This window comes from Centruroides vittatus, unplaced genomic scaffold (genome assembly GCF_030686945.1).
Source record: "Centruroides vittatus isolate TY-2023 unplaced genomic scaffold, ASM3068694v2 scaffold_1015, whole genome shotgun sequence".
Classification (NCBI taxonomy): domain Eukaryota; kingdom Metazoa; phylum Arthropoda; class Arachnida; order Scorpiones; family Buthidae; genus Centruroides; species Centruroides vittatus.
Genome location: NW_027122666.1, coordinates 4,347,144 through 4,372,846, shown reverse-complemented (window position 1 = coordinate 4,372,846; position 25,703 = coordinate 4,347,144). Strand labels below are relative to the sequence as shown.

Sequence of the window (25,703 nt, the reverse complement as noted above, 5' to 3'; positions counted from 1 at the left end):
AAATAGGTAAAACTTAAAAAAAGCAGTCTTAAAGATTTTATTTTTTGTTAATAGAGATAAAATTAAGGTAGTGTTTTTAAATCTTTTTCTAATAATGGCACCATCAACTTGATTAATTTTTCTTGCGGCATCTCTATTCCTTTATCAATGTAGAGTTATTGCGTAAGAAGTGTTACGACGCTGCTCAGTAGGCAGTGCCTACTAAGCAGCGCTGTAACACTTCTTTCGTGTAAGTTGTAATTATAAGTACGAAAGATATTCTTCTTCTCAGTGCCTACTATTTCGCGGCACTTGAAGTGTTATTGCAGCACCTCAGTTGAAAACCACTGGATTAAGACGTCAGCCAATCGCTCTCTGGAGGACCCAGAAACGAATCCTGACGAGTCGAAAAACTAGGAATTTTCGTGGGGGGTTTGTAACATATATTCGGGTCTCATCCATTAACATCCAGCGACTTCATTTTACGAACCTCGCCAAATCCATGATGAGTCTGATTAAAAGGTCTTCTTAGTGTCCACAGGACAAAAAGAGTAAAAACAAGACGAAAAGGATTAAGTCTTCTACATTTCTATATTAAAATAAAAAGTTAAGCTATTTTTATTTTATTTCTCAAAGAAATTCACTGCTTAATCTTATAAATATATCCTTCGTATAATTATTAAGTTTAAATTATAAAATTTAATTTTCCTAAAAGCATTACGTAGTCTCATATTTATAAATAATTTATTTTAATCGTGTTTAAACAGCCGCGCAAGAGTCTAGAATTGAATTTATGGAACATTATACAAATACGTTTAATCATGTACACCACACTCTTTTTGGTCATGGCTATTTTTCTGGTATCCGTAATTAATTTTTTTGGTAAGTCTCTTAATTTTTTCTTCGTTTTATTATGGTAAAGTGAATGTATTATTTACTTTTTTTCTTTTTTTTTCTCTCGTAGAAAAAAGTCAATCGTTTAGTTCCGAAATGCAAACTTATTCGTCTGCCCGGTATTATGATCCTAATAGAGATATGATAATTCAAGCTCTTGATTACTTAAATAAAGTAGCTACAAATCCTAAAGCTAAAAGTGTATTCTACAAAATGGCGCGAAGAAAACGTTCTTACTTTTAAATACAAATGTAAACTAAAATCAATTAAAATGTAATACTGTAATTTGGATTAAAATAAAGTCAGACGTTTGTACACCAGTCTTGGATTTCATTCTGTTCTATATATTCTATATAATAGATAAAACAATATTATTTAAGGTCGCATGCCAGTCATTTAGAATATGGCTTTGGAGTAATACGTTTCTATAATTAATGCGGTTTATAATTTAATAGGAATTTAGGGATATAAGAATAGATAATTGGGATATGTAGGAATATATTTAATAGATTTAAAAATTTTAAATAAAGTGAGGAATAATTATTTATTGTGACATCGTCACAATACTGGACTGTAATTTTTAATCATAATTTTAATATATTTTATAATTTTTCATAATTTTATAATAAATCATCATAATTTTAATATATATAAAATGTATGTTTTTGACCTCAAATTAGTAATGTCTTGCCCCCGTACACTATATTTTTCCAATATCTAACTTCTTTCGGAAGAAAATTTTTAAATTGAAATAACGCAAGTACCTTTTTCAAACAGGAAATTCGTATAATTAATCTGGGTCTCCTGCCCTAAACTTTCCATCTCTGTTCTCGAGATTAAGGAAGGACAGACAGTGGAAATTTATATATATATATATATTTTCAAATTGCATTCCAATAAAATGAACAATTAATACTGCTTTAAGTTTTGTAAATAATGTGTCAGTAACAAACAAGGTTCCTATCAAGCCGAATTAACAGCCACATTTTTCTAAATGGATTGTACTCGACCGTACTAATTTTCACAGCTAGTTTTTACCGCTACGGTACTGACAGTGTCAAAAGTAAACACTTTTTCACGCCTAAATTAATAGAAAGAAGATATGGTAGCTTAATTGTTAATAACTAATGTTAAAATTAATCGAAACATTCACATACACCAAAACAATGAGAGCAAGAGCTATAATAAAGTGAGCATGCAGAAAAGCTCGTTTCAGAAGATGTAATGACGTAGAGGTCTACTGGTTTGGTTTATTTGGTTATCCGCTCAGCCAATAATGGGCACAGAAGTCCACTGACTTCTGTTTACTCGATGGTATCGTTTTACATCCTGCTCCTGCAAAAAAATCATGGTCATATAATAAAAAAATAATTACAACTAGTGCTTTTACGTTCGTTTTTACGCTGGTAAAGTCTCGGCCTTAGGACTCTAATTTCAGGAATTTGTTTTTTAATTGTATAAAAGGAGTGTAAATTTTTTTAAATCAAATTTTTGAACTTTTTTAATCTAAATTTTATTCAAACATTATTGTTTTGATTCTGATTACGATATTGAACGTAGTGTACAATACAAATTTATCAAAATGTGAGGATGGTAATAACTTGCTACAGACCCCAGAAATACTTCATCAACGATCTGCTCCGAATATTTCGGGCCTCCACCCCTCATCACTCGACGTCCCATTGTAGGATTGGTCTAATTGACAATGGGTATGAAACAAGTTGCTCACAGGCACCTTTTTTCATGACCTCGTAGTACTCATATGTGGAAAGAGTCAAAAATAAATAAACAATATACAGTACTTAAAGGAAAAGGTTAACTCAAAAATTATAAATATTTGAATAACTAACAAGGACAATGTGCGCGACGATTGTATTGCGGATGGTCCGATAAACCGTATTTGTCATCATGAAGGTTTTTAAAAACAACGTTTTGAAGTTCGAAGAAACGAACAAATGAATTTTAATTTGTGTATTTGTGTGCATACGAATGGAGAGGACTTAAACGTTTGTAGCCCTCCCCTTTTATCCGCCACAGGTTGACAGCCGGATGGTCGAGCGGTCAAGGTGGCAGCCTACCGCTCTGGGGAACCCGGAATCGAATCTGTTGGACGGGTCGAAAAATCCCCAGGAATTTTTCAGGGGGTGGTCCGTCGGGATATGTCGAGCCCAGTTCCTCACCACCGTCCCATTGTGGGCCTGTCCGAACATATGTTGATCTTGTTAAAAGAGGCCCTCTTGGTGCCTCTTTTAGCAAGATCAACATATATTCGGACAGCAAGACTCCCGGGTCTCTCAGACAGGGAATGGTCTTGATAATTTAGGTAATGAATACTCATAAATTCATCCCGGGTCTCTCAGAGCGGTAGGCAGACAGTTAACCGCTTCGGCCACTTCAGTTTATCAAACGAGTATACGCACAAATTGAACAAGACCATTTTATTATTAATAACTGCGTAAAACTGTTCTAAACAAAAAAATAATTTCATTTTAAAATGGTTTTTAAATTTAATTAATATTTTCATGATAAAATATAAATAAACTGTTTAAATTTTACAAAAAAATTAATATTTTATTTTTTTTATTTTAAAATAATAATATATTATGTTTAAAAATAAAATTCTCGTTAAAACTTTCTTGCGGATCGATTAAAATTTGGCTATAAACAGATATAAATTGTGTAGCGATCCGTTCATAGAAGTCGTTTCTTCAAAATGGCGACCTCGAAAAGTGCAAATACTTATAATAGATTGAATTGGGAAGAATCGGTAAATATTAATTATTATTAGCGTTATATTATTACTCCGTTAATAGTTTTAGGAAGTCCGCAACAAATTTTAAAGCGTGTAGAAAAATTTAAAGAAGAAAACAATGTTTAATGATCAGACTTTTGTTCGATGTCAAAACTTTAACTGAAATGTAATTCATTGTTTAAGAAATTTAAATTTCACATATAAAAAATAAAGTTAAATAACATATACATAGAAATTTAAATGGTTTTAAAACTAGAAGAATTACATGACATTTATACACATTAATTTATGAACAAATATAGAATTTTTGGGGTACTGTATTTGTTTCTTTTATTTTTCTCTGGTAATTAAATATATTTAGCATAGCTGTGCTTAATTATTGCCTCATTTTCTCAGATGAGAGGAACCGCATGTTTAATCTTATTCATTTCTGATCATACTTCTCAAAATCTTAAATTAATTAACTGTTTCAGTTAAGAAACTTCATTATAAACTATATAAAGGTTTAAAGTGTGATGGACAACACAGGGATAAGATTGAATAATTGAGCAAAATGTTCAAAAATTAAAATGCTGTAACTTAACCTATTAATTTTGATAACTATTGTTGAAAAAATTATAAGAAAAAGTAGAGTAAGTAAATTCTTGGGTTATAAATAAATTTTCTTTCTAACAAAGATTGTCTACATAATACGTAATTAGAAATTTAATACATGATTAAATTTCTAATCTGAATCTATTTGCTGAATTGATAAGTAGAAATTATACAGTAATATCTCTGTTTTTGTCGATAATCCATTCATAAACAATCGGCGCAATCCAAAACTGATGAAAACCCAGGCAGTTATTTCTGTATGAATCAATGTAAATCCAATTAATTCATTCTAGACACTCCAAAATACATACCAAAAACACACTTTATAGAGAATAAATATAGTGTTTAATACTTAAAACAATAGGAAATTGTCTTTTATATTCATTTTATATTAATGTGATGAATAAATGAACATTTAACATGGCATTTAAAGGGCTGCTGGCTCTGGAAACTTTGTTTGGTCCCTTGGTGGAGCTAAAAGAAAAGGAAGGCAATGGAATTGTTTGGCTAGACGCACGGGGTAATGCTCACACGACGAGAAACAACACACTGAGCAGGAAAATGTGTGGGTTGCTTTTTGTTTTCAGCGAGGTCACATGGGTACACCGACGAAAACTGAGACAAATTTTTTGTGAAAAAATTGACAATAACTGAAGTCGACAAAAACCGAGGTATTACTGTAATTAGTAACATAATTTAAAGAAACATTAGAAGTAAACTAATGAATGTAGCATTGCCATAAATTTACTTTCAGTTTTTTATCACTATTTGATGTTATCCTCGTTGCTAATTAAACAAATACCATCGTTTAATGATGAAATAGTTGATGACCGATGCATTATAGGTATTGTTGTATGGATATGAAGAAAATTGTGTAAATTAAATAAATATCGAAAAGTTTACTAAGTGAAGAAATTAAGAAAGTGATTTAAGCTTTAAAGCTGTTATTGTTTATATAAACTATTGTACTGAGAAAACAGTGCACAAATTTTAATGCATTCTTGGATTTGTGTTGCAAGTGTGAGAGTAGAATGAATTTGTAAATTATAATACAAAGTTAAATGCTTTTAACTGATATTAAATACATAGTTATTTTTTCAGAATTATCACAATTATTGGAGATAAACAAAAAGACAATCTGCAAAAAGTATAGATATTGGTTAATGTTACCTATGGTAGTGAACATGGCAGCTCATCTCTGAAACAGTGGGGATGCTTGTTCTAACCTAACCTAACCTATTCTAATAAATTACCATAATTATTACAACAGTGGTGATTTATTAGAATAGGTTAGGTAAGGTTAGAAAGTGCGTGTCCATTGTTTCAGAAATGAGCAGCCATGTTTGCTACCGTAGGTAACATTAACCCAGATATCTTGTAAGCTTCATCCAGACATGAAAAATCAGTCATCATTAGATATTTTGGTTTCAGATGGGGTTATAAGATTCTTGGTAGACTAGAAAAGGGTTGTGACAGCCATAGAAAGACAAGTTCATCCTAAGGTATACCAATACCAAAACTGGTCTCAGTTTCAATTTGCTGACCAAAGATATAAGCTATTAGACAAAATATAATATATAATCATCATCAGTCTTTTCCAGTACTTTAAATATTTATTATTTTAATTATTTGCTTGTAGTATAGTAGTTTAAATTGAAGCCAATGATTGTCAGATTTCACTGGGCTGTATTTCTTATATATCCAAATGAAATCTGGCAATCATTTGGCTTTAATATAATTATTGGTCTTAGAGGTGTTTGTTTGAAGCTTAAATTACTGGTATTTTTTATTTTAATTATGTGCTAGCTATTATTAAATGCAATAGTAGACAAATAATATGGTTGAATTACATGTTAATAATAGATTTTCAAGTTATCATATTTAAACAAATATGTTACATTTTTTTCAGCTTTCTGTATTTCTGAAAATTTGGCATATCTTGGATTCAAATTACATCATAATAAGAGTGACCTTTAGTACCATATTTTTCTGTTACTAGCAGTTACTGTAATTTCATCGTATAATTTTAATGATTTTATTATACCAATGTTTGTATTATCAAATATTTAAGAAGTAAACTTAGCTTAATCTTGTTAGTCTGTTACAATAATATCAAAAGCACTTGGGTGAAAATCCCAGAAAAAGTAGTGCAGTACTTTTTCAAGGAATACTGAATTTCTGATGTTTTAGATATATCATGAATAAATATCACAATATGAAGAAACAGAAAAAGCCTTTATTATTACGAGCCCTCCTAGAAAATATTCAAAAACAGCTTTCTCGCCTTTTTTAGCAAATTTTAATTAAATGAACTAACATTTTTGGCTATTTTGAATAGCCTACCTCATTGTAGCGTAATTTTGAATGCCCTAATAAATAGCTGAAAACATTAGTTCGTTTAATTAAAATTTGCTAGAAAAAGTGAGAAAAGTGTTTTTTAATATCTAAAAGTTTTAGCTTACAGCACACAGAATTACTCTCCTAGAATAGTTTTTTAGGAATTTTGTATGGAATCAAAGACTTTTGAGTTTTCTATACTAAACTAATATTAGTGTTAATGAATGATGCCCATTACCAGCAACTAAAGTATAAAAAAAAGTCAACTTGATATTCCTAAATCATATTTTAAAAAGTTAGTGTGACAGTTTATTCAGATATTATATTTAATGTCTGAATAAACTTAACATAATAGATAATTAGAAATAATTCAAAAAGCAATCATAATGTGTTTTAAAAAAATGTTATTTTTAGGAAGTACTTTCACAGCCAGTTGAAATTATAGGACTATTCCACTTAGTCTTTATGATGGGTGATGCATTTGTCCCATTGTTGCTCCACTTTTGCAAAACCCTCGTAAAAAAAACTTTGCCACGTGCCACCATTCCTGCACAGCTGTCATCTCGTTGTTGTTGTCATTCAGAAAATATCCTTTTAGATGTCTTTTCATTGTAGGAAAAGATGGAAATTAGATGATGCCAAATCTAATGAGTATGGCAGATGTTCTTAATGTTTCAAAGACACATTCAACAATTGTTTGGAGGCCTAGAATACCTTGTAACTCAATGCATTTTCTTGATGGAAGATGAGTCCTCTCTCCCATTTTACTTGACTTTTTTTCAATTGCATTACACAATTGTTACAGCATTTCTTCTGGGTTTCATAAAAATTAAGGTCACAATCTTGCTGGCCAGTGGCTGGGTTCAGAATTTTTCCAAAGACAGGAAATCCATATGCTTGTATTGTGTTGATTAAGTATTGTTTTGAGGTGAAAATGACACATACAGTTATATCTTGAGTGATGAGATAATTGTCTTTGTTGGCTTTCATCTGCTGCAAATGAGATTATGTCAACACTTCTGAAGTGCATTTCTGACTGATTGTTAGTCTATGGGAATCCAGTATTCTGCAGTTTTTCTTATCTCTGATTTGTTACAGATAATGGACTTTACACGTGTAATATCCATACTTGGTCTGCAATAAACCATAATGTCACACAACAATTCTGCATGACATGGATTATGATACACATGACATTCTTATTGATACTTGCAATTTTTGGCTGCTCAGAACATAGTTCATCCAAGCATCCAAGATGGATTGGTGGCATCTTTTGAATTCAGTTACCGAGTTTTATTTGTATATATAATCTTCAAGAGGTGTCTGATATTAAAGGTACTGGTGGCTGTTTTACAAACTGTGCATGTGCAGTATTGGCACCATATGCATGACTAGCCATGTTCAAGCATGTAGTAGTAGACTTCAGAAGCAAACAAACATGGCATGTGTAATCACAAAGTATTTGAAGTGTGAAGTATGTGGAGTTATCAGATTTTTGCAAGCCGAAGGAGTTAATCAGAGTGAAGTTTATTGCAGATTACAGGGCATTTATGGCCCAAACGTTTTAAGCTGAAAAGAAGTCAGCATTTGGTGCCAAAAATTTAAAGATGGACAAATGGAGCTGGAGCTGAATGATGATCAGGAGAAGAATAGAGTTACACCAAGGACCTCACACACTGATGACAACTGACAATTGTCAAATGTTTGATTAGGGAAGATTATTACATTAAAGTTTGTGAAATTGCTGCAATGGCTGGCATTCCTAAGAGTTGTGTGCATGAAATTGTTTATGACCTAAACTTCTGCAAAGTTTTGGCTCTCTGGGTGTCAAAAATGCTCTCCAATGAACAAAAAACCAATGGAATGAGTTCTTCACTTCAACATCCCACCTGATACCACCAAGAAGGAAATTTTTTTTCTGAAAGCATCATTACCAGAGATGAAACTTGGGTTTATGACGGAGGTGGGCAGGCAACAGTTCAGTGGAAGCCAAAATGTAGGTTTTGCAAAATGCATGGGAGCTGCAGTTCTGTACTGTCATGGTGGATAGTATGGTAAGGCAGGGAAAGATAGGATGTCCCCCATCTGGGTTGAGAACTTGGTTTAAAAGAATAGATTTGAAATGTCAATTTAATTTATTGCACCAACTTGGAAATAAATTACTAAATATTACATGTATATAATTTCATATTTTCACAAAATTGTAAAAATAATAATAAAAAGCAGAAATTAACACTTTCAGCAAGAGCCGCATGTAACTCAAAAAGAACCATTCTGGACTACTTCAAGTACCAACAAGCAACAGTACCGTGAAGGGATATTTAAACTAGTGTCAAGCTGGAGTAAATGTCTCAATGTTTATGGAGATATTATGTCAAGAAATAAACAAAAGTATGTAGTTTTTTGCGGAATGTATTAAATATTTTCTTTAATTACAAATGTTAGTGTAATTTTGGCTTGTACCTTTAATATCGGACACTCCTCGTATATGTTTCCATATTGGTGTGGATGTATTTCATCAATATTCCTTTTTGAAGAGGTATTAGATGATAGCACAATGCACTAAACTTCTGTTGCAAAAATCTCCCATCTTGCTTGCTAGTTTTCTCTGATGATAGTATCTGCTAATAAGTATGAGTAGCATGGTGAAAATTATAGAGATGTACAGTACCATGACAAGTCCATGTACAGATTGTGCAAGTTTCATTTTCATTTCAATCACTCCTTTCTGGTTAAGCTTGAACTTTTCATTCAACCCTCATTTATACATACATAACAATATACTTGTTTCTACATTGTTCAATGTATATAAAAGTGAATATAATTTAATTAGTTATGTATTTAAATTATAACATTTATCATAGATTACTATTGATAAGTTTGATATCATTGTTTATATTATAGTTTAAGGAACTATTTATGTATGTTATAAAGAAAAGATGGTTGAGAATTGACCCTTGCTGAACACCAGTTAAGGGAGAAAAATTCTAAAAATTATAATCAGATAATCTGATAGCTGCAGTGTAAAGAGTAATAGTTAAGCTATTTGGTGTAAAAACCATAAATATTAAATTTATTACTTAGTTTATGTAGTAGAAAAGCTGGGATAACAGAATTGAGTCTTTTTTTTTATATCCAAATACATAATATAGGTGATTATTTATTTTTGAAATTTTAATTAATTTGTATTCTGTGTGCAGTAAATTAGTTGCAGTGGAGAAATATGGACATCAAAGTGTTGATGTCCAAAAGAGGTAATAAGTTCACGGAGGAAGTTGTCTAAACAAATTTTGAAGATTTTAGCATAACAGTGGAGTTATAGATGGGCCAATAATTATGTGGTTTCTTCTTCATCTGTGCCATCATCTGTGAAGAGTGCCATTATTTTGGGGTATAACTAAATTGAAGTGAAAGAGGAATGATATAATAAAAAAATATAGCAATATCTCAACATCTTTGTCTTTATTTGCAATGATGTCATGACAGCAACATGGATTGCTATGGACTGGCAGTGTATTATCTTTAGCTATAAATCATGGTTCTGTTTGGGACAAATGACCACTGGACCACTTCAGTCCTGTGTTTGCACAGGACTGAATGTGGTCCAGACCTGTTGAGAGCACAATGCTCCTTTCCCTGGCATTCTGATCTGGAAACCATCTCATATGATAGTAAATCACCTCTAGTAGTGATACAAGAGACATTGATAGTACAGCAGTACATTTAGGAAATCTTACAATCTTGTGTTGCATTTATGGCAGGTCTTCAAACAGCAATTTTCCAAGTCACATTTAGGATTTTCCATCATGGAATGTCTCCATCATGTTGCCACACTTCTTTAGTTTGCCCTGTCTCCAGATTTGTTGCTTATCGAGCATTTGTGGGATCAGATGGATGGCAGCTTTGGTCATCTATAAGTGTGAGGGATCTGAAGGGACAGTGGTAACATCTGTGGACAAATCTGTCATAAGATAGAATATGGTACCTGTATTTTCCATGCTCAGTTATAACAGTGCAAAGAACAATGCAGGAGATCATGCAAGATACTAAAGGTTTATTTAAATTGTATCATTGTTTAAAAGAAAATTGTTCCTTTGCTATATTATAATGCTTTGATGTAATATTACTGTAGACATTACATTCACATTAATGAAGTTTTATTTAATTCCACCTTTAGTGTGTAACATAGTAATGTGTGTGAAATTTTATCTTATAAGATCAGCTCTTCATTATCATATCTTCATACACCCTGGATTATTCACTAAAAAATGCATCCTTAATTGTTTCTAAAGTTGATCATTGAAGATAATTTGATCTATTATTAAAATACAATGCCTATTTTAGGAAAATCAAAGTATCATTATATTATCTAATTATTCTAATATGTTAATTAATGCAAAACAAATTGCTGTTATTTAAAATTCATGATTTAGAACAAAATCTTTGTATTTAATTGCAAAAAAAAACTTGACAATTACATCTTAAGATGAAGTTTTTAGATTAAATTTCATAAAATTTTCTAAATGAAACATTTATTAGTGATTAATATTATGTAACAGAAGGTTGAATAAATGTAAATTATATATAAATAACTTTAATTTAGTAATGATTTATAGAGCTGATATTGAATCTATGAATAATTATTAAAAAAATAATAATTTTATGTTTCTCTCGTGTTATATTTCAATATCATCTTATAATTTTGATTTAGGAATATAATTTTAGTTTCAAAAAATTGAAATATTTAATTGTTTAATATAAAAGTAATCCCACTAACATTTTATTAATTTTTTTAAAGGAATTTCCTATATTATGTCAAACATGTCTAGGAGACAATCCTTATATACGAATGGTAAGTTAATTTTAATGTAATGCTTTGCCTTAGATATTAATTTACAAATATACTAGAATCTTGATTGTCTGAGCCTTGATTAACTGAGATTCCATATTTGTTATCCAAGGTGAACCTGTAAGCAAATATCTTGCCTTATATATAATTCATAAAAGTTTTGCTTCGAATGTACAGAGTGCATACTGTAATACTTTCAACCTTGATTGTATTGAGGGAATGATTATGCTTCTCTTTTTTTTTAACTTTCTGACCTGTGGACAGAGAGTCTTTTTTCCATGCCTATTGCATAGTTTTGGTCAATCCCACATTGAGGGCAGCATGATGGCGAGGTTAGTTACTTTTCATCATTTAACTTCAACTTGAGACAAGCCATTCATATTAAAAATGTAACTACAATAATGTTTTATTATTTGTAAAACTATTGTATATATTAGCTGAATAATAAATAACATAAAAAAATGTTTTTCTTGTAATTCACTAAAGTATAATCTCTTTTTAAAGAGATTTAAAAAATGTACTATGTAAATTTTTCATATTGGTAATTTTTAATTTAAAATGGCTATGACTGTCCATATTATCCAAGTTTCCAGTCATCCAAGTTAGCATCACTTCACATTACATTGGATACAGCATTCTTGGCTACTGTACCACAAAAGGTACCACTTTATCACAACATTTATTGGTAAAATATGTATAAAGTAATATATAAAATCAAGTAACTGCTAATTGTAGAGTGATATCTTAAATATGCATAACTTAAGTGGATAATCTATTTAGTTTGGGTAATAAAGTAATTTGATATTCAAAGTTGTTCTCATTAAATATATGTAAATTTAATAAAATTCCTAGCTTAACGGTAAAATTCTCTTTGGGTGGTTTGAGTCATGGGTCTATACAGTTTTTTACAATTCATAAAAATTATAATTTTCGCAAACATTAATAGATTATTGGTATTAAAATATGTGTTTGAACTTTAGTTATTCAAATGTACTGCACTAGTTTTGTGGTAATAAAAATGCTTTCATAAAATTATTGGTTTTAGTTACTTTTACTGCAGAAATAAAAAGTTTTTAAATGGAAATCTGGTGAATATATACACATATGTATGTACATTCTATAAATGTACATAATATTTAGGTATTGTAAAAAGATTTTTGATATTTTTGGATTTTATGTTAATTGAAAAACATTTCAGAATTAAATGAACTAAATATATTTTACATAAATTAGACAAAAGAGCGTTTTGGAAAGGAATGCAAGATTTGTTCAAGACCATTTACTGTATTTCGTTGGTGTCCAGGAGCAAGAATGCGTTTTAAAAAAACAGAAGTGTGTCAGACTTGCGGTAAAATGAAAAATGTGTGTCAGACATGTCTACTTGATCTAGAATTTGGTAAGTAATATCCCAATTATTTTCAATTAAAAAGTTTTACCTGTTTTTTAGATTTTTATAAAATCAATTAAAATATTTATGCTGAATTTAATTCATTTAAATTATTAAACTGTAATTTGAATAAACTGTTTTTAAAACAAATTTATATTTTTTAAAAGGTCTCCCGGTACAAGTTAGAGATTATGCCTCTAATTTGAAAGATGAGATTCCAAAATCTGAAGTTAACAAAGAATATTATTCCCAAAATATTGAGCGTGAAGTAAGATTTAATTATTCATTAAATAATTTGTTGATTATAATAATAAAATATTTAAGAGGTTTCCGAAATAAAAACAAAATTCTCTTACTAAATTTTTTGTTTGTAGGTCCAAAACGCAGATAATAATCAACCATATGGTGCCCTTGGCAAAGTTCAAGCACCAAGTGAACTTCTAATGAAATTGGCAAGAACAACTCCATATTATAAACGAAATAGACCTCATATTTGTAGCTTCTGGGTAAAGGGAGAATGTAGGAGGGGTGAAGAATGTCCATATAGGTTTGTATTGAAATTCATCATGACATACCATATGATTTCATTTTCAGGCTATTTACAAATATCATATTTTAATGTGTACAGTGGGTTCAAAAAATTTCAAGACTAATGTTACTAAGAACACAATTTTTCAGATTAATAAAAATTTTTTATTGTTTATTATTCAATATACAGTACATTTCTTTTCTCTTAATACATATTTGAGAACACTTGTGCGACTGCTGGAAGGCATGTGTGTAGTTCTCCTGTGGAATCAAGTTCAAGATGACAGTCACATTCTTCTGAAACAGTCTCCTTTCAGTGCTGTTTCAATTTAGGAAATGGGAAAAAGTTGGCTAGAGCAAATCCAGCAAGTAAAATGGATCACTGTGAGACTAATATTCTAGTAAGAAACTGTGAAACAATGAGCAATGAATTACCAGAAGATTACCATGGAGAGGAACTATTCTCCCAATTTGTATATTTCTGGTCTAACCCTGCAAATACAAGTACTCCTGCAAAGAAAGGTCCATTCACAGTCTGCTCAGAAGGCATGAATTCATTGTTGATAAGTCCTCTTGAATTAAAAAATATAATTTGCATCATTTTTATCATCAGAAATATTTTTATGGCACTTCTATCTCATTTAGAACAAAATTTGATTGTGGCTCTTTGTTCCATCTTGAAAATTGTGAGAACAAAAGAAAACATACCAATTTCAAACCATCACTGGTTACTACAGAATGAGTCCCATTTAATGAAATTTGAATAGAAGGTTAGAAGAAGATTAGTTTTAGCAGTGATATAGAGATGGTGACAATTATGTCTGCAGCAACAGCAGTCCTGGAACTTTTTGAACACACTGTATGTAGTTATTTGTAAAATTTATATGCTGAGTTCATTCAAAGTAAAAACATTTGAGTAATTTTTGTTGTTTTATAAAAATTGTTTTTAAATTAACTTCAAAAAAACTTACTTTTAGAGGATAATGAGTTAACTGTTTAATAACTGTTAAAGTTAGAAACTTTAAGATATTTTAAACACAACATACTTTTGTGGTTAGATATGCAAGATTCTCCCAAAGTATGAATTTTGATATATAAGCTAGCTAAAAACCACTAAAGTAAAAAGTAAGATTCAGGATCCATAGAAAAAATATTCAATTCATAATGTTTTACTTTTCATTGCAGTCATATTTCTACCTGAATTTTTTTTTCAGTGATACTGTTCACTTATACATTGAATGTTAAATCTTAGTGACAGGTTAGCTTCTCAGTTATTTTGTGAAAATTTTTTACATAAATGTAACAAATTATTTTACTTTTGGTATTGTTCAAAATGACTTTAGTTGATGATTCAAAACCTACTTCAATTTCAAAGAACATAATATGATTCAAACAATAAATTATTTTATATTTAAAGATTATATTAACAAGCCTGATAATTTTATATAAATCTAATGTACTAATTTTGTATAAACAAAAAATTTTTAATGTATTTAATAAACTGTAATCCTCTTAATAGATGCCTAAGTATCTATGACAGAATATATTTAGTCCCTGGCATATTTAAGAGACCCAATATCTGTTTAATTCTTGCAGAATTTTGCATCCAAACTAGTGATAAAAAATAGGAGAAATATGGTTGCCTTCTCACCCAAATAATGAAAACTGCAAATTCACAACAACTTTTTTGTTTTATTTAATAGAAATGTATGCTATTACACAACATTATTGCCATAAGCATAGAGTTGTTATTGTATTACCATATTTATGTTTCATGAATTTTTCTAGCCATCCTCTGCTAGCTGTGAACACCACTTTTAGTTTATCACATTAATCTAACGGATGAAGATTTCTCTTGCTTTGTCCATCACCATCTATCTTGAGATCTGTTATTTTATCTCACTGTTCACAAATCCACTGTAGAACCTTTTCTTCTAAATTGATCATCTTCACCATTCTCCTGCCAGCCTCTTTGCTTCACTCTTATTTTTGATAGTCTTAAGAACATCATGCTTGCTCTTCCACTCACTGTTTCACTTCAGATGCATTTTGAATTTTCACACTACTGCTTATCTATAGTGTTCTTTTTGCATATGCAATTGCATTCTATTTGAAGGCAATGATGTAAGGCCTCTTGGTTGTCATTCCAATTAATGTCTTAAGACATTCAATGTGTAAAATAGAGTTTGTAACAGAAAATAAGAGATGTTCTCATTCACATATTTACCATATACTTCAGGAGGTAACTGAAATAAAATTTACATTAAATTTACAAATCTACATTTTCCAGTGCCAGTTTCCAGTAGATAAAAGCAGTAACACCCCCCCAAAGAATGTATAGATGGATGCAAGCAAGACAACTGTATGTCACCAGTTCCTTTTTAAGAAATTATTTATAATTTTAATTGGATGCATTTTGTTTTTTTAAAAAAAGACTTTTTGTAACTTTCGGCGACAAGCAGCCTACAAAGAAAGGTCAGTTGCCAAAAAAAGTGTATAGTCTTGGAACACAGAGAATAAAATGGCGATCCCTTTTGGGCAGTTTTTGTCTTCAGTTTTATTAAACAATAATTCTCCATTGGATGAAAATTCACAGAAAAAAATCTTCCATGTTGTAGTAAAAACATTTTTCAAGAGTTCCCACAGGAAAATTACCACAGCACATACAGACACTCAAGCATTGGGAGTTGAGCATAGGAATTTAATGACACTTGGCAGCTACTGAAAATTTGGCATCTATTTAGCAGTTTATAGGCGACACCAGCTTTTAAGTTTAAACACCAGGTCTCCAACATCTATTGGAGGATTTACAGTGTGTGCATTATATATACAGTGTATATTATTATTCATTATATATTTATATATTACTATGTAGACATGAAAAGCCAACAGATCCTGATGATCCTTTAGCAGATCAAAATATTAAAGATCGTTATTATGGTTTAAATGATCCTGTAGCTGATAAATTATTAAGGAGAGCTGCAGCAATGCCAAAATTGGAAGCTCCTGAAGATAAAACAATTACAACTTTATATGTTGGTAATCTTGGAGAAAGAATAACTGAAAAAGAACTCAGGTAAGAAATTAATAATTTATAAATTAGCAAAATTTCTTTAAGTTTATGTTAAATTCAGTTTGGATTTGTTATGAGTAGTTACATGTAAACTCAATGATGTGATTTCAGATAGATTCTTTATGTAACTCATTTGCACAAAGTTTTTATCACTTTTTTTGGTATAGTGAGCAAATGTTATCAATAAAACACTTATTTACATATACTGACTGAAATAAACTTTTTTGATAAACATTGCCAAGTATCCGTGTATCTAAACCTTATGGAGTTTGAGTCAACTTATTTACATATGATGACAATGTTAACAATTCCTAAATATTTAGATTTACAACAAAATATATAATGTACTTCAAGTCATTAAATTTAGTTGGCAAATGAATAATTTTAAAATTTTAATTATAATTGTTATTGCAAAGTACAAATAAAGGAACTCTTATAATTTTTCATAATATTGATATATATTATCAGATTTACAGCTTCAAATTAAAAAAAAAAAAAAAAAAAAAAAAAAAACAGATATACTGAATAAACAAATAATTCAAAATAAAACTTCATAATCAGCTCTATATTTATAAAAATATTTTTAATCCTCTTAAATGGCCATCATCAGATTATAGAATAAAATTACTTAAAATACAAAAGTCATACGATAGAACAACAAATAATTAATATAAATTTAAAAATTAACAAAAAATAAAAGGCATAAAAATAATAAATAAATGTTCAAAATTAGTCATTTCATACCAAATATTCAAACATTGAAAGTGTATCCACTTCTTGGCAGTTAATGCAGTCCTTCCTGTGCTTATAAATATTCAACATTTTCCCATTCTTGACCAAATTTAGATTTTCAGTATGTTTAATAATGTTTGTGTAAGAGAAATTTAGAAATTTTTATATGCAATATACAAATGTTTATTAAATAATATCTTCGATTTACTTCTGGGTGTATCCTGATTCAAGCAAAAATTAACCACTAGAATCACACACTCATTGAGTGCACATCTAAGAAACACTACTTAGGAGTATTATTATACACCTAAGTAGTGTTTCTTAGATGTGCACTCAATGAGTGTGTGATTCTAGTGGTTAATTTTTGCTTGAATCAGGATACACCCAGAAGTAAATCGAAGATATTATTTAATAAACATTTGTATATTGCATATAAAAATTTCTAAATGGCAGGAAAAATCAATTTACTATAGTATGAATTCTCAGATATTCTAACATTTGCAATCATGAATATTTATTATAGAGTTCTAAGGAAGAAAAAGAAATTCTTTCCATTTTATTAAGAATTCTGGTAATGCATCAATATATTTCATTTATCCAGGTGCACATACTTATATTGAATGAAAAGCATTATTTTTGATTCTTCGTGCAGACTTTACTTAAAATCTGAAACACTTCCATTGATTTTCATTTCTCATCCTAATCTTTGGAATTGTTCATTAGTTTATAATTTGAAATTTATTTTCAGAATATTTGTGTGCAAGTGACAAATTGGTACTATTTAAGTTTACTTCCATGATATTTGATCTTCTGCAAGAAATTGAACCCTTTTCTGTTTTTGGTATTTGTTTGTTTTTTTATTTTTACTTTTTTATTCTCATATATGTTTTGGCATGATATTTTCATTCCTGTTTTTTTATATCTTTACGTAACTTTTTATAATAATCTATTAGGTTTTTGAAATCTTATCAGCAGTAAATTTATTTAATGATACTAATTATAATATATACAGGAAATCCTTGTTAATTCAAACTTAAATAGTTTGAAATCCCATTAGTTCATAACTGTACTTTTGTCCTTGCTGGGGATTTAGAGATTTACATGCTAAGGAATTCAGTTATTTCAAAATATGGCTACTTCATAATTTGAAGTGAAAATTCTGCCTGAATTGTGATATGCATATGTTAATTGGTTTGTTTAGATCATAGTGCCTCCATGCTGTAAGAAAACAATAAACTAAGAACAACTCTAATCTGGTTGATATGACTTTGCTTTGAAATAACACATTTTCGGCTGTCACCTTACATATGGATTATTATTTTTCCCCCCTCTCTTATTTCATAAAATATGGCTAGGTTTTGGGATTGCAAGATTGGGCTATAAGTAGCAGATTGAGTTAATTGTAGGGATCTAGACTATTACATTTGGGTGACTTACTACTGTTTGGCCACTTTAAAAAATAATTGAGGCTACATTTCAAGGAATTCTTTACTTTTTATAAAACCTATCTGGCAACCTGTGAGGTTCTCACCTGACATATGCTGTTTACCTGCAGTGTATATTATTATTATTAATTATTAATTAATGAAAATAGTGTTCTGTGTATGTATCCTTATTCTATTTGCTTAATAAATTACATCAGTTACATGGCATTTGGCATATTATACAGAAATGTGTAAATCTCAGATAATTTGAAGTTGCAAATATTTCATCCCCTGAATTTCAAACTAATGAGGTTTTCCTGTAACTTGTTTCCTTTTCAAATTTAAAGAAAAGCTTTATATCATTGGTTGAATGTATTATAATTAATGAATGCATTCATTTCTTTATTACAAAAGTTTAGTTTAGCAAGAACTTTTGTAAAAGATTTAAAATATTATTTTATTGTGTCATATTATCAATAATTTTGCTCTATTTATTTTTGAAAATATCATTTTTCAGTAAACCATTCATTTCCTCTTCATTTTCTAATTATTATAGGCCATCAACCAGATGGCTGAGGTAGCAAAGTCCTCAGTCTGTTACTTTGGGATATTGGATTTGAATTTTGATCCATAGGGTGTAGCTGGGATAGATAGAAAAATCACTACATCAGTCCCTGAATCTGTGCTGCACTTGGAAAAAGGGCTCTCTTAGTGCCCACAGGGCAGAAGGAGAGAAAAATATAGATCATCAATAGATACTTGATTTGTTTTTTAATTCAAAGGATAGATACATTATAAATAAATATTAGGCTTCTTTAATCTCCAGAATGGAGTTAGATAGATGAAAGCAGAGACTAGATATGAAAGGATAGGAGGCCACAATTAACAATATGCAAACTTCTGATGCAAACTGGAAGTGACATTATTTCAGTTCTAAAATTTCTCCTGAAAGGAGTTAGATAGATGACTGGCACAACTTAATTGCCAAAGGTAAAGTATGATGTACAGGAACAAGATACAGGGACAAGACTACTAATTTGAAGGTGGAGAACATATATTTTAAATTAAATAAATTAAAAAACATGATTAAAAATTGCAGTCCGGCATTGTGATAATGTCACAATAAATTAATAATATATAAGTTTTTTGTAATAAAATCTCATACCCAGAAGGTTACACAACACTTTTCTGGATTATTTTATTTTTATATCATTTTAAAATTTTATGAATACAGTCAAACCTGTTTTTATGTGGGGGATAGGGACCGCATTAAAAAAAACGCATAAAAAAAATCTCACGAAACTTCACGAATGGCTGTAAATAATAGTTTTCGCAACACAATTAAAAAAATATTTTTTTTTTATGCGGTCAACAGGGACCGCATAAAAAAAGTCTCACATAGAAAATAACTCAAAACCGTACGAAATAGAATTTATTGACAACAGATGTCAGCACTTGACTGCATCGTCTGGTCTATCGTCTGTTTTACATATTTTTGTCCAGGTGGTGTTTTGTTGACTTAAAAAGTAAATTATTTCATTTTTCGCATATTCATGCAATAATATTACTATAATAAGTGCATTTATGCTATAATAAGTTTATTTAGCTATAATAAGTCAACGTGAGACATGACGAATCGCACGAGACTAGTCGCCAACTATATTGCACAAATTAAAAATTTGCATTAAAAAAATCGCACAAATAAAAATCGCACATAAAAAGAGCGCATAAAAACAGGTTTGACTGTACTTTGATATACTTGGTTAGCTTCAAACTCCTAACTCACTTCACCTATGCAATTCCAATATAGACTAGTAATAATAAAAACTTCTATTTCTTAATTTGTGTAATTTTGAGTGAGGACTCCATAACATTAACTAAGTTCAGATTCGTTTCAAAATGCACATCCAAACAAAAATTAATTGTGGATTAACAGTTTTTATTCAAATTGCATAAAAATTTCTCCATTAAAATCTAACATAAAACAGCCTTCATATTCCAGAACAGAAACATTATTGATTTGTGTTTTTTTCTTTTTTGCCCCCTTTTATTTGAATTGGTCAAACATTGTTTTTTCGAACATTCTACAGAAAATTGTTTCCATTCCATGGTTTGATACTTTGCTTCACTCGCTCACCTCATAGGCTTGGCTCACTTGTTCCCAATAAAGATTAGTTTTTATAATGCCTTAAATTTTTTTATAGTATTCTTTTTAGTTTAGTTTATTCATACTTCCTGCTTCAATTTGGAAAAACTTTAGACCTGTAAATTCCCACTGTTGTATTGTCCATTTGTCTGTCTATTTCCTTAATCTTGAGAATGGTGTTAGCTAGATGAAAGACGAGGCCAGATATGGAAACCTTAGGGGCAGGAGGCCCCGATTATTTAATTTTGTGATCTCAATATTGGGAAAACTTTTATAGTAGTCTTTTTGAAATTTAGCATATATAAGACATATAGCAAAACATCTTTTTATCAATTAAATATACCTGTGAAATAGAAAAATAATTTATTTTTATTTTATAAATTTTGTTTTTATCTTAGAAATACTCAATTTTTTTCATGAAAAAAATCTGAAATTAAATTTCTAGCAAAATTAAAAGTTTTATATAGCTGTGTAAATGAACTGCTTCATTTTAATTATAATTACTATATTAATATTAAATATTATATATTTTTATAAATTAAAAAAAAACTTTGTTTACCATTTATCATCTTTACCATTTATTTATTTATTTATTTCACTTATTTTCTTGTATAAGATTATTTTTATTAAAAAGTCAGATTTTTACTTACATTAGAATTTCATACAATGTTTTTTAGTGTATTTTAATATTGAAATATATATATTTTTTTAGTTAGGTATTTGCTTTTTAAATTGTTTTATGCAGTCATGCTTTGTAATATTACTTTTAAAATAATAAAAACATTTAAAATTTTTATTTTAGGGATTATTTTTATCAGTTTGGAGAAATTAGGTCCATAACTATGTTGGCAAGACAACAATGTGCTTTTATACAGTTTACAACAAGAACTGCTGCTGAATTGGCTGCTGAAAAAGCATTTAATAAACTTATTTTATGTGGTAGGAGATTGACAATTAAATGGGGTAGGTCTCAAGCAAAATCTTCTGTACCCACTACTAAAGAAGGAGAAGGGAAGAAATTGGAACCAGTTCCAGGACTTCCAGGAGGTAATATTTTTTTCTGAATTATAAATATCAAGAATTTGTGATAATATAATTCTGAATCTTAAATTATTTTTCTCAGCTTTACCTCCACCACCTGATGAATTAACAAACAATTATTTCAATCTTGCACCAACTGCACAAAATTTACCACCGCCACCTATTCCACATCCAGCAATGATGCCCCATCCTCCTCCAATGGGTAAGTTTTCAAGTTAAAATTTTAAGAGATTTAATATTTGATACATTACAAATTTTAAAACTTTGTATGTACTCCATATTCATAAATATATTTGTACATCACATTGTTGCATGCCATGCAGCAAAACCAAAATGAAAAAATTTATTCTGATAACACAAACCATTAAAATTGTAAAATTTTTGTTCATTGCAACATGTTGAGGCATCATGACAAATGCATTAATTTCATAAAATTGCCACAACATTTTAAGTTATAAATCTAGTAATTTATGTAGTTGACAACATATGATCACTAGCAAAAGTTTTGATGGTCTATGCATTAATTCTTTGATTACTTCATTTCTCATACAGAAAACATTCCTGCTAAAACATTCAGCAAAAGATTTTGATTTTTTCTGTAAAGTTTTGAGCAATATATTTTCGGATTAAGATTAATTGCTTTTCAGTAACTGCATAAGTACCTTGTGTGAGGTCAGCCAGGGGTAGGAAGTCAGGAAAGTACTTTCTACCACTTAATCGGCTAACTTGTTGTAAAACAAGTCCTTGGTCGTCTAAGGTATGGCTTCCTAAGAAGGAGTAACGAGTGCTTTGGAGGAACTTATTTGTGTGTGAAAAAATTCGGAGATCAATGATCGCAAGATCACCTTCCTCCTTACGTCAGGGACCCAACACCAGGTTATCGGTTTTATTTAATGCAGATAACTACACGTTAATCAATCACATGTAAAGTCACAGAAATGTCAAGCAGGAGTGCAATCGAAAGGATGAGTCATGCCTTTAACAATAAACAAATAAACTTATTAAATCAAATTAAACAATAGATACAAAAGTTATACAATTGAACGATTATTATAATAGGATATACACATAAATAACACTATTCCCATCAAATGTACTATGCCTAAATCAATGGCTATTCTATCTATCTTACAGCTATGTCTAACTCGCATGTGGTGATCAATTCTATCTTACAACTATATCTAAGTCGCAAGTGGAGAGAGAGTTACAAATATCTAACAAGACGTGCAAAAAAAAAAACCTCAGAAGTATTTTTGTAGTCTTCGGGTATCAATGTCTTCTAAATATAGAGTTCTAAATGTCCGTAATTCGTTGTGGACTTGATTATTCACCTTGATATGGGAGCTGACTTGTAGAATACAATTCCTTGAATATCTTCCAGATTCTATTGGATTCTTCTATCTATGGAGTGGCTTTCTAACATATTCTCTTCTTCTGAGAGGTGACTCGTCGCAAACTATAGGCAGAACACCTGATACTAGATTATAGAGTGCTTTCTTTCACCTTCTCAGTTCATGAGAGGATACTGGCGATTCTCATGGCATTCTTGGAGAGATGTCTTCTGTGTACTCTTTCACTATGGACAATCTTATGACATTCTCTCTGCTTCTGAGATACTTTGGCTGACTCCTAACTAAAACATATGGAGAACTCCTAGTTTACTTCCTCTTGCGATGGAAGCTTTCGGCAAACTCCCCAATTTTGGTGCAAATTGCGTTAATATTCTTTTTCAATGTCCAATTAAACAGATGGATTTCTACCACATGAAAGGATGCACGGGGGCAATCTTGAGGGGTAAAATCGTCAGTTGAGTCTGTGATGAGAGGAGTTGATAAGACTCCACAAATGGGAAGTTGATTTCCGTCGAACCGGAATTCTTTCCCCTTCACTGTTGAAATCGTTGAGGGTTTTTGACTCCTTCTTCAGGTTGACTTTAACTTCCATTTGGTATCAACACCTTTTAAACATAATGCTTTACATTTCTATATCTCTCTTGTTACCAATTATAGAGAATTTACACATATAATATGGGAAGTGAAAGTTTGTTACATCTTCCCCTTCAAATGAAGTTCCAGGTGACGCATCCTCTGATAAAATTTCATTGAAGTTTAACAGAATATTATTTTCATTTTAAACATAAATTTTATAATTTATTCTATAAAATATCGATTCTAAACTGCAGATTTTCACACTTGCATTAAAAAATAAAATTAAAATATTCAGTTCTGACAAAACTGGTTGTTACATTTTAAAAGAAAACATTCTTTTGCATTTCTTTTCAATAAATAATTTAAAATTTGATAAATTTTTAATTTTTTAACGTAGTTGCATTTAGTATATTTTAACTACTTTTGATGATATAAATGATACATGAAGTGTTTATGCTTCAAAACTGAGACATGATGGTAAAACACTTTATGTATGACTGCATACTAAAGATAAACTTCTTGTATAAAAAATATACTCCACCTACAAAATATCTAATTTTATTGTTGTGCTGTAGCAGCAGTGATACACAATGTTGCAAACCTGTTAAGTAAAAAATGGAATTACAAAATTTAATCAAGACTAACATTGAACAATAAGATGGGAGGAGAAATGAAACCTTTCAATTTTGGATTGAAAATAATTTAATTTTTTGAATTGAAAAAGACTAGGTTTAATAGTTAAAATTTAATGATGAAGTGATTAACAAATTTAATATAAGAATAATTTGAATGTATTCATTTTTATTGCAACTATATTCATTTCATCAATAAGAACCAATTCATGTAGATTTCTAACTGATACTGATACTTTAACTGATCCATCAGTTATCAATGTACAGTACATGCACAGGATTTTAGATTTTTGTTAAATTGCATTCATATTGAAACTTGAATGAAACTTATTATGGAAACAGAGAAATTAGTGTGTGATTAAATTTATATTAGTTACATTTTATAAAAAGTTTCATTAATTTTGAATTCTATATCCCTGTCGATTATTATTTTTCATTTATTTTACAATAATTTTATGCCAATAATTGTATAAATTTTTTTAGGAATGAGATTTCCAACACCTCCATTTATGGGACCACCAGGTGTTCCTCCACCTGGACCACCACCACCCAATCCACCACAAGTTCTTAGACCTCCAGGAGGATTTCCACCACCACCGATGCCAGCACCTCCCGTGACTCCTGCAAACCGTTCAGGAATTCCAATCCATTATCCGTCACAAGATCCACAACGAATGGGATCAACGGGTATAGGTGCAACGTAATTACAATGCCAAATATTTTTTTTTATGATTCATGACATAATGCTCTGTAACAATAAAAAGTGCAAAGTTATTCATAGTGGATTTTATGAGACTTTTTGATTTGAAAAATCATCTAATGTATTCATATGGAAGTATTATAAAGTAAAATATATATATATATATCATCACTTAAGATTTTTAATTTCAGTTTAAAATAGTTATAAAAATATTATTTCTTTTGTTTTACATACAGAATGTCTTTACATTTTCTGATAATATTATAACCAAAATAATAATTTAACTTTTTTATTAAGGATATTTAATATTTTATTTTCTGTAGTTATTGTTGCTATTTATTATTATTTTTTAGCATGTTTTTATTAAAGAAAAAATGTTTGAACTTTATCATAATGGAGAATTTTTAATTTTTAAACACTCCTCTGTAGAAAACTCAGTTTTATTTTTAAATTGAAGAATCATTTTTATTTTCCTGCTGTTATATATAACAGAGGGAAAGTGTGGCAATAGGTCAAAAAATAACTCCCCAAGATTTTTACATTTTTGTACTCCAGATCTTGAAATGCTGAAAAATGCAAAAAATAAAAATAAAAACAAAATCGGTTTTTTTTTCTGTATGTATGGATGTTAATTAATTAATGTGTATATGAGGGGCACAGTTTTTTTCACTCACTTTGAAACTCAATAACTTTTGCGTTTTTAACTA

The 25,703-nt window shown here is 29.8% G+C and overlaps 1 protein-coding gene across 1 annotated transcript; it reads left to right on the top strand.

Moving 5' to 3' along the window:
- Positions 1-3,514: 3,514 nt before the first annotated feature.
- On the top strand, positions 3,515-25,070 carry LOC136986179 (pre-mRNA-splicing factor RBM22). Its single transcript, XM_067283657.1, has 9 exons — positions 3,515-3,640; positions 11,355-11,408; positions 12,639-12,801; positions 12,960-13,060; positions 13,167-13,339; positions 16,196-16,396; positions 21,498-21,742; positions 21,819-21,938; positions 24,780-25,070. Exons 1-9 carry the CDS (start codon positions 3,587-3,589, stop codon positions 24,998-25,000), a joined length of 1,332 nt encoding a protein of 443 aa, XP_067139758.1. The 5' UTR covers positions 3,515-3,586; the 3' UTR covers positions 25,001-25,070.
- The last annotated feature ends 633 nt before the right edge of the window (positions 25,071-25,703 follow it).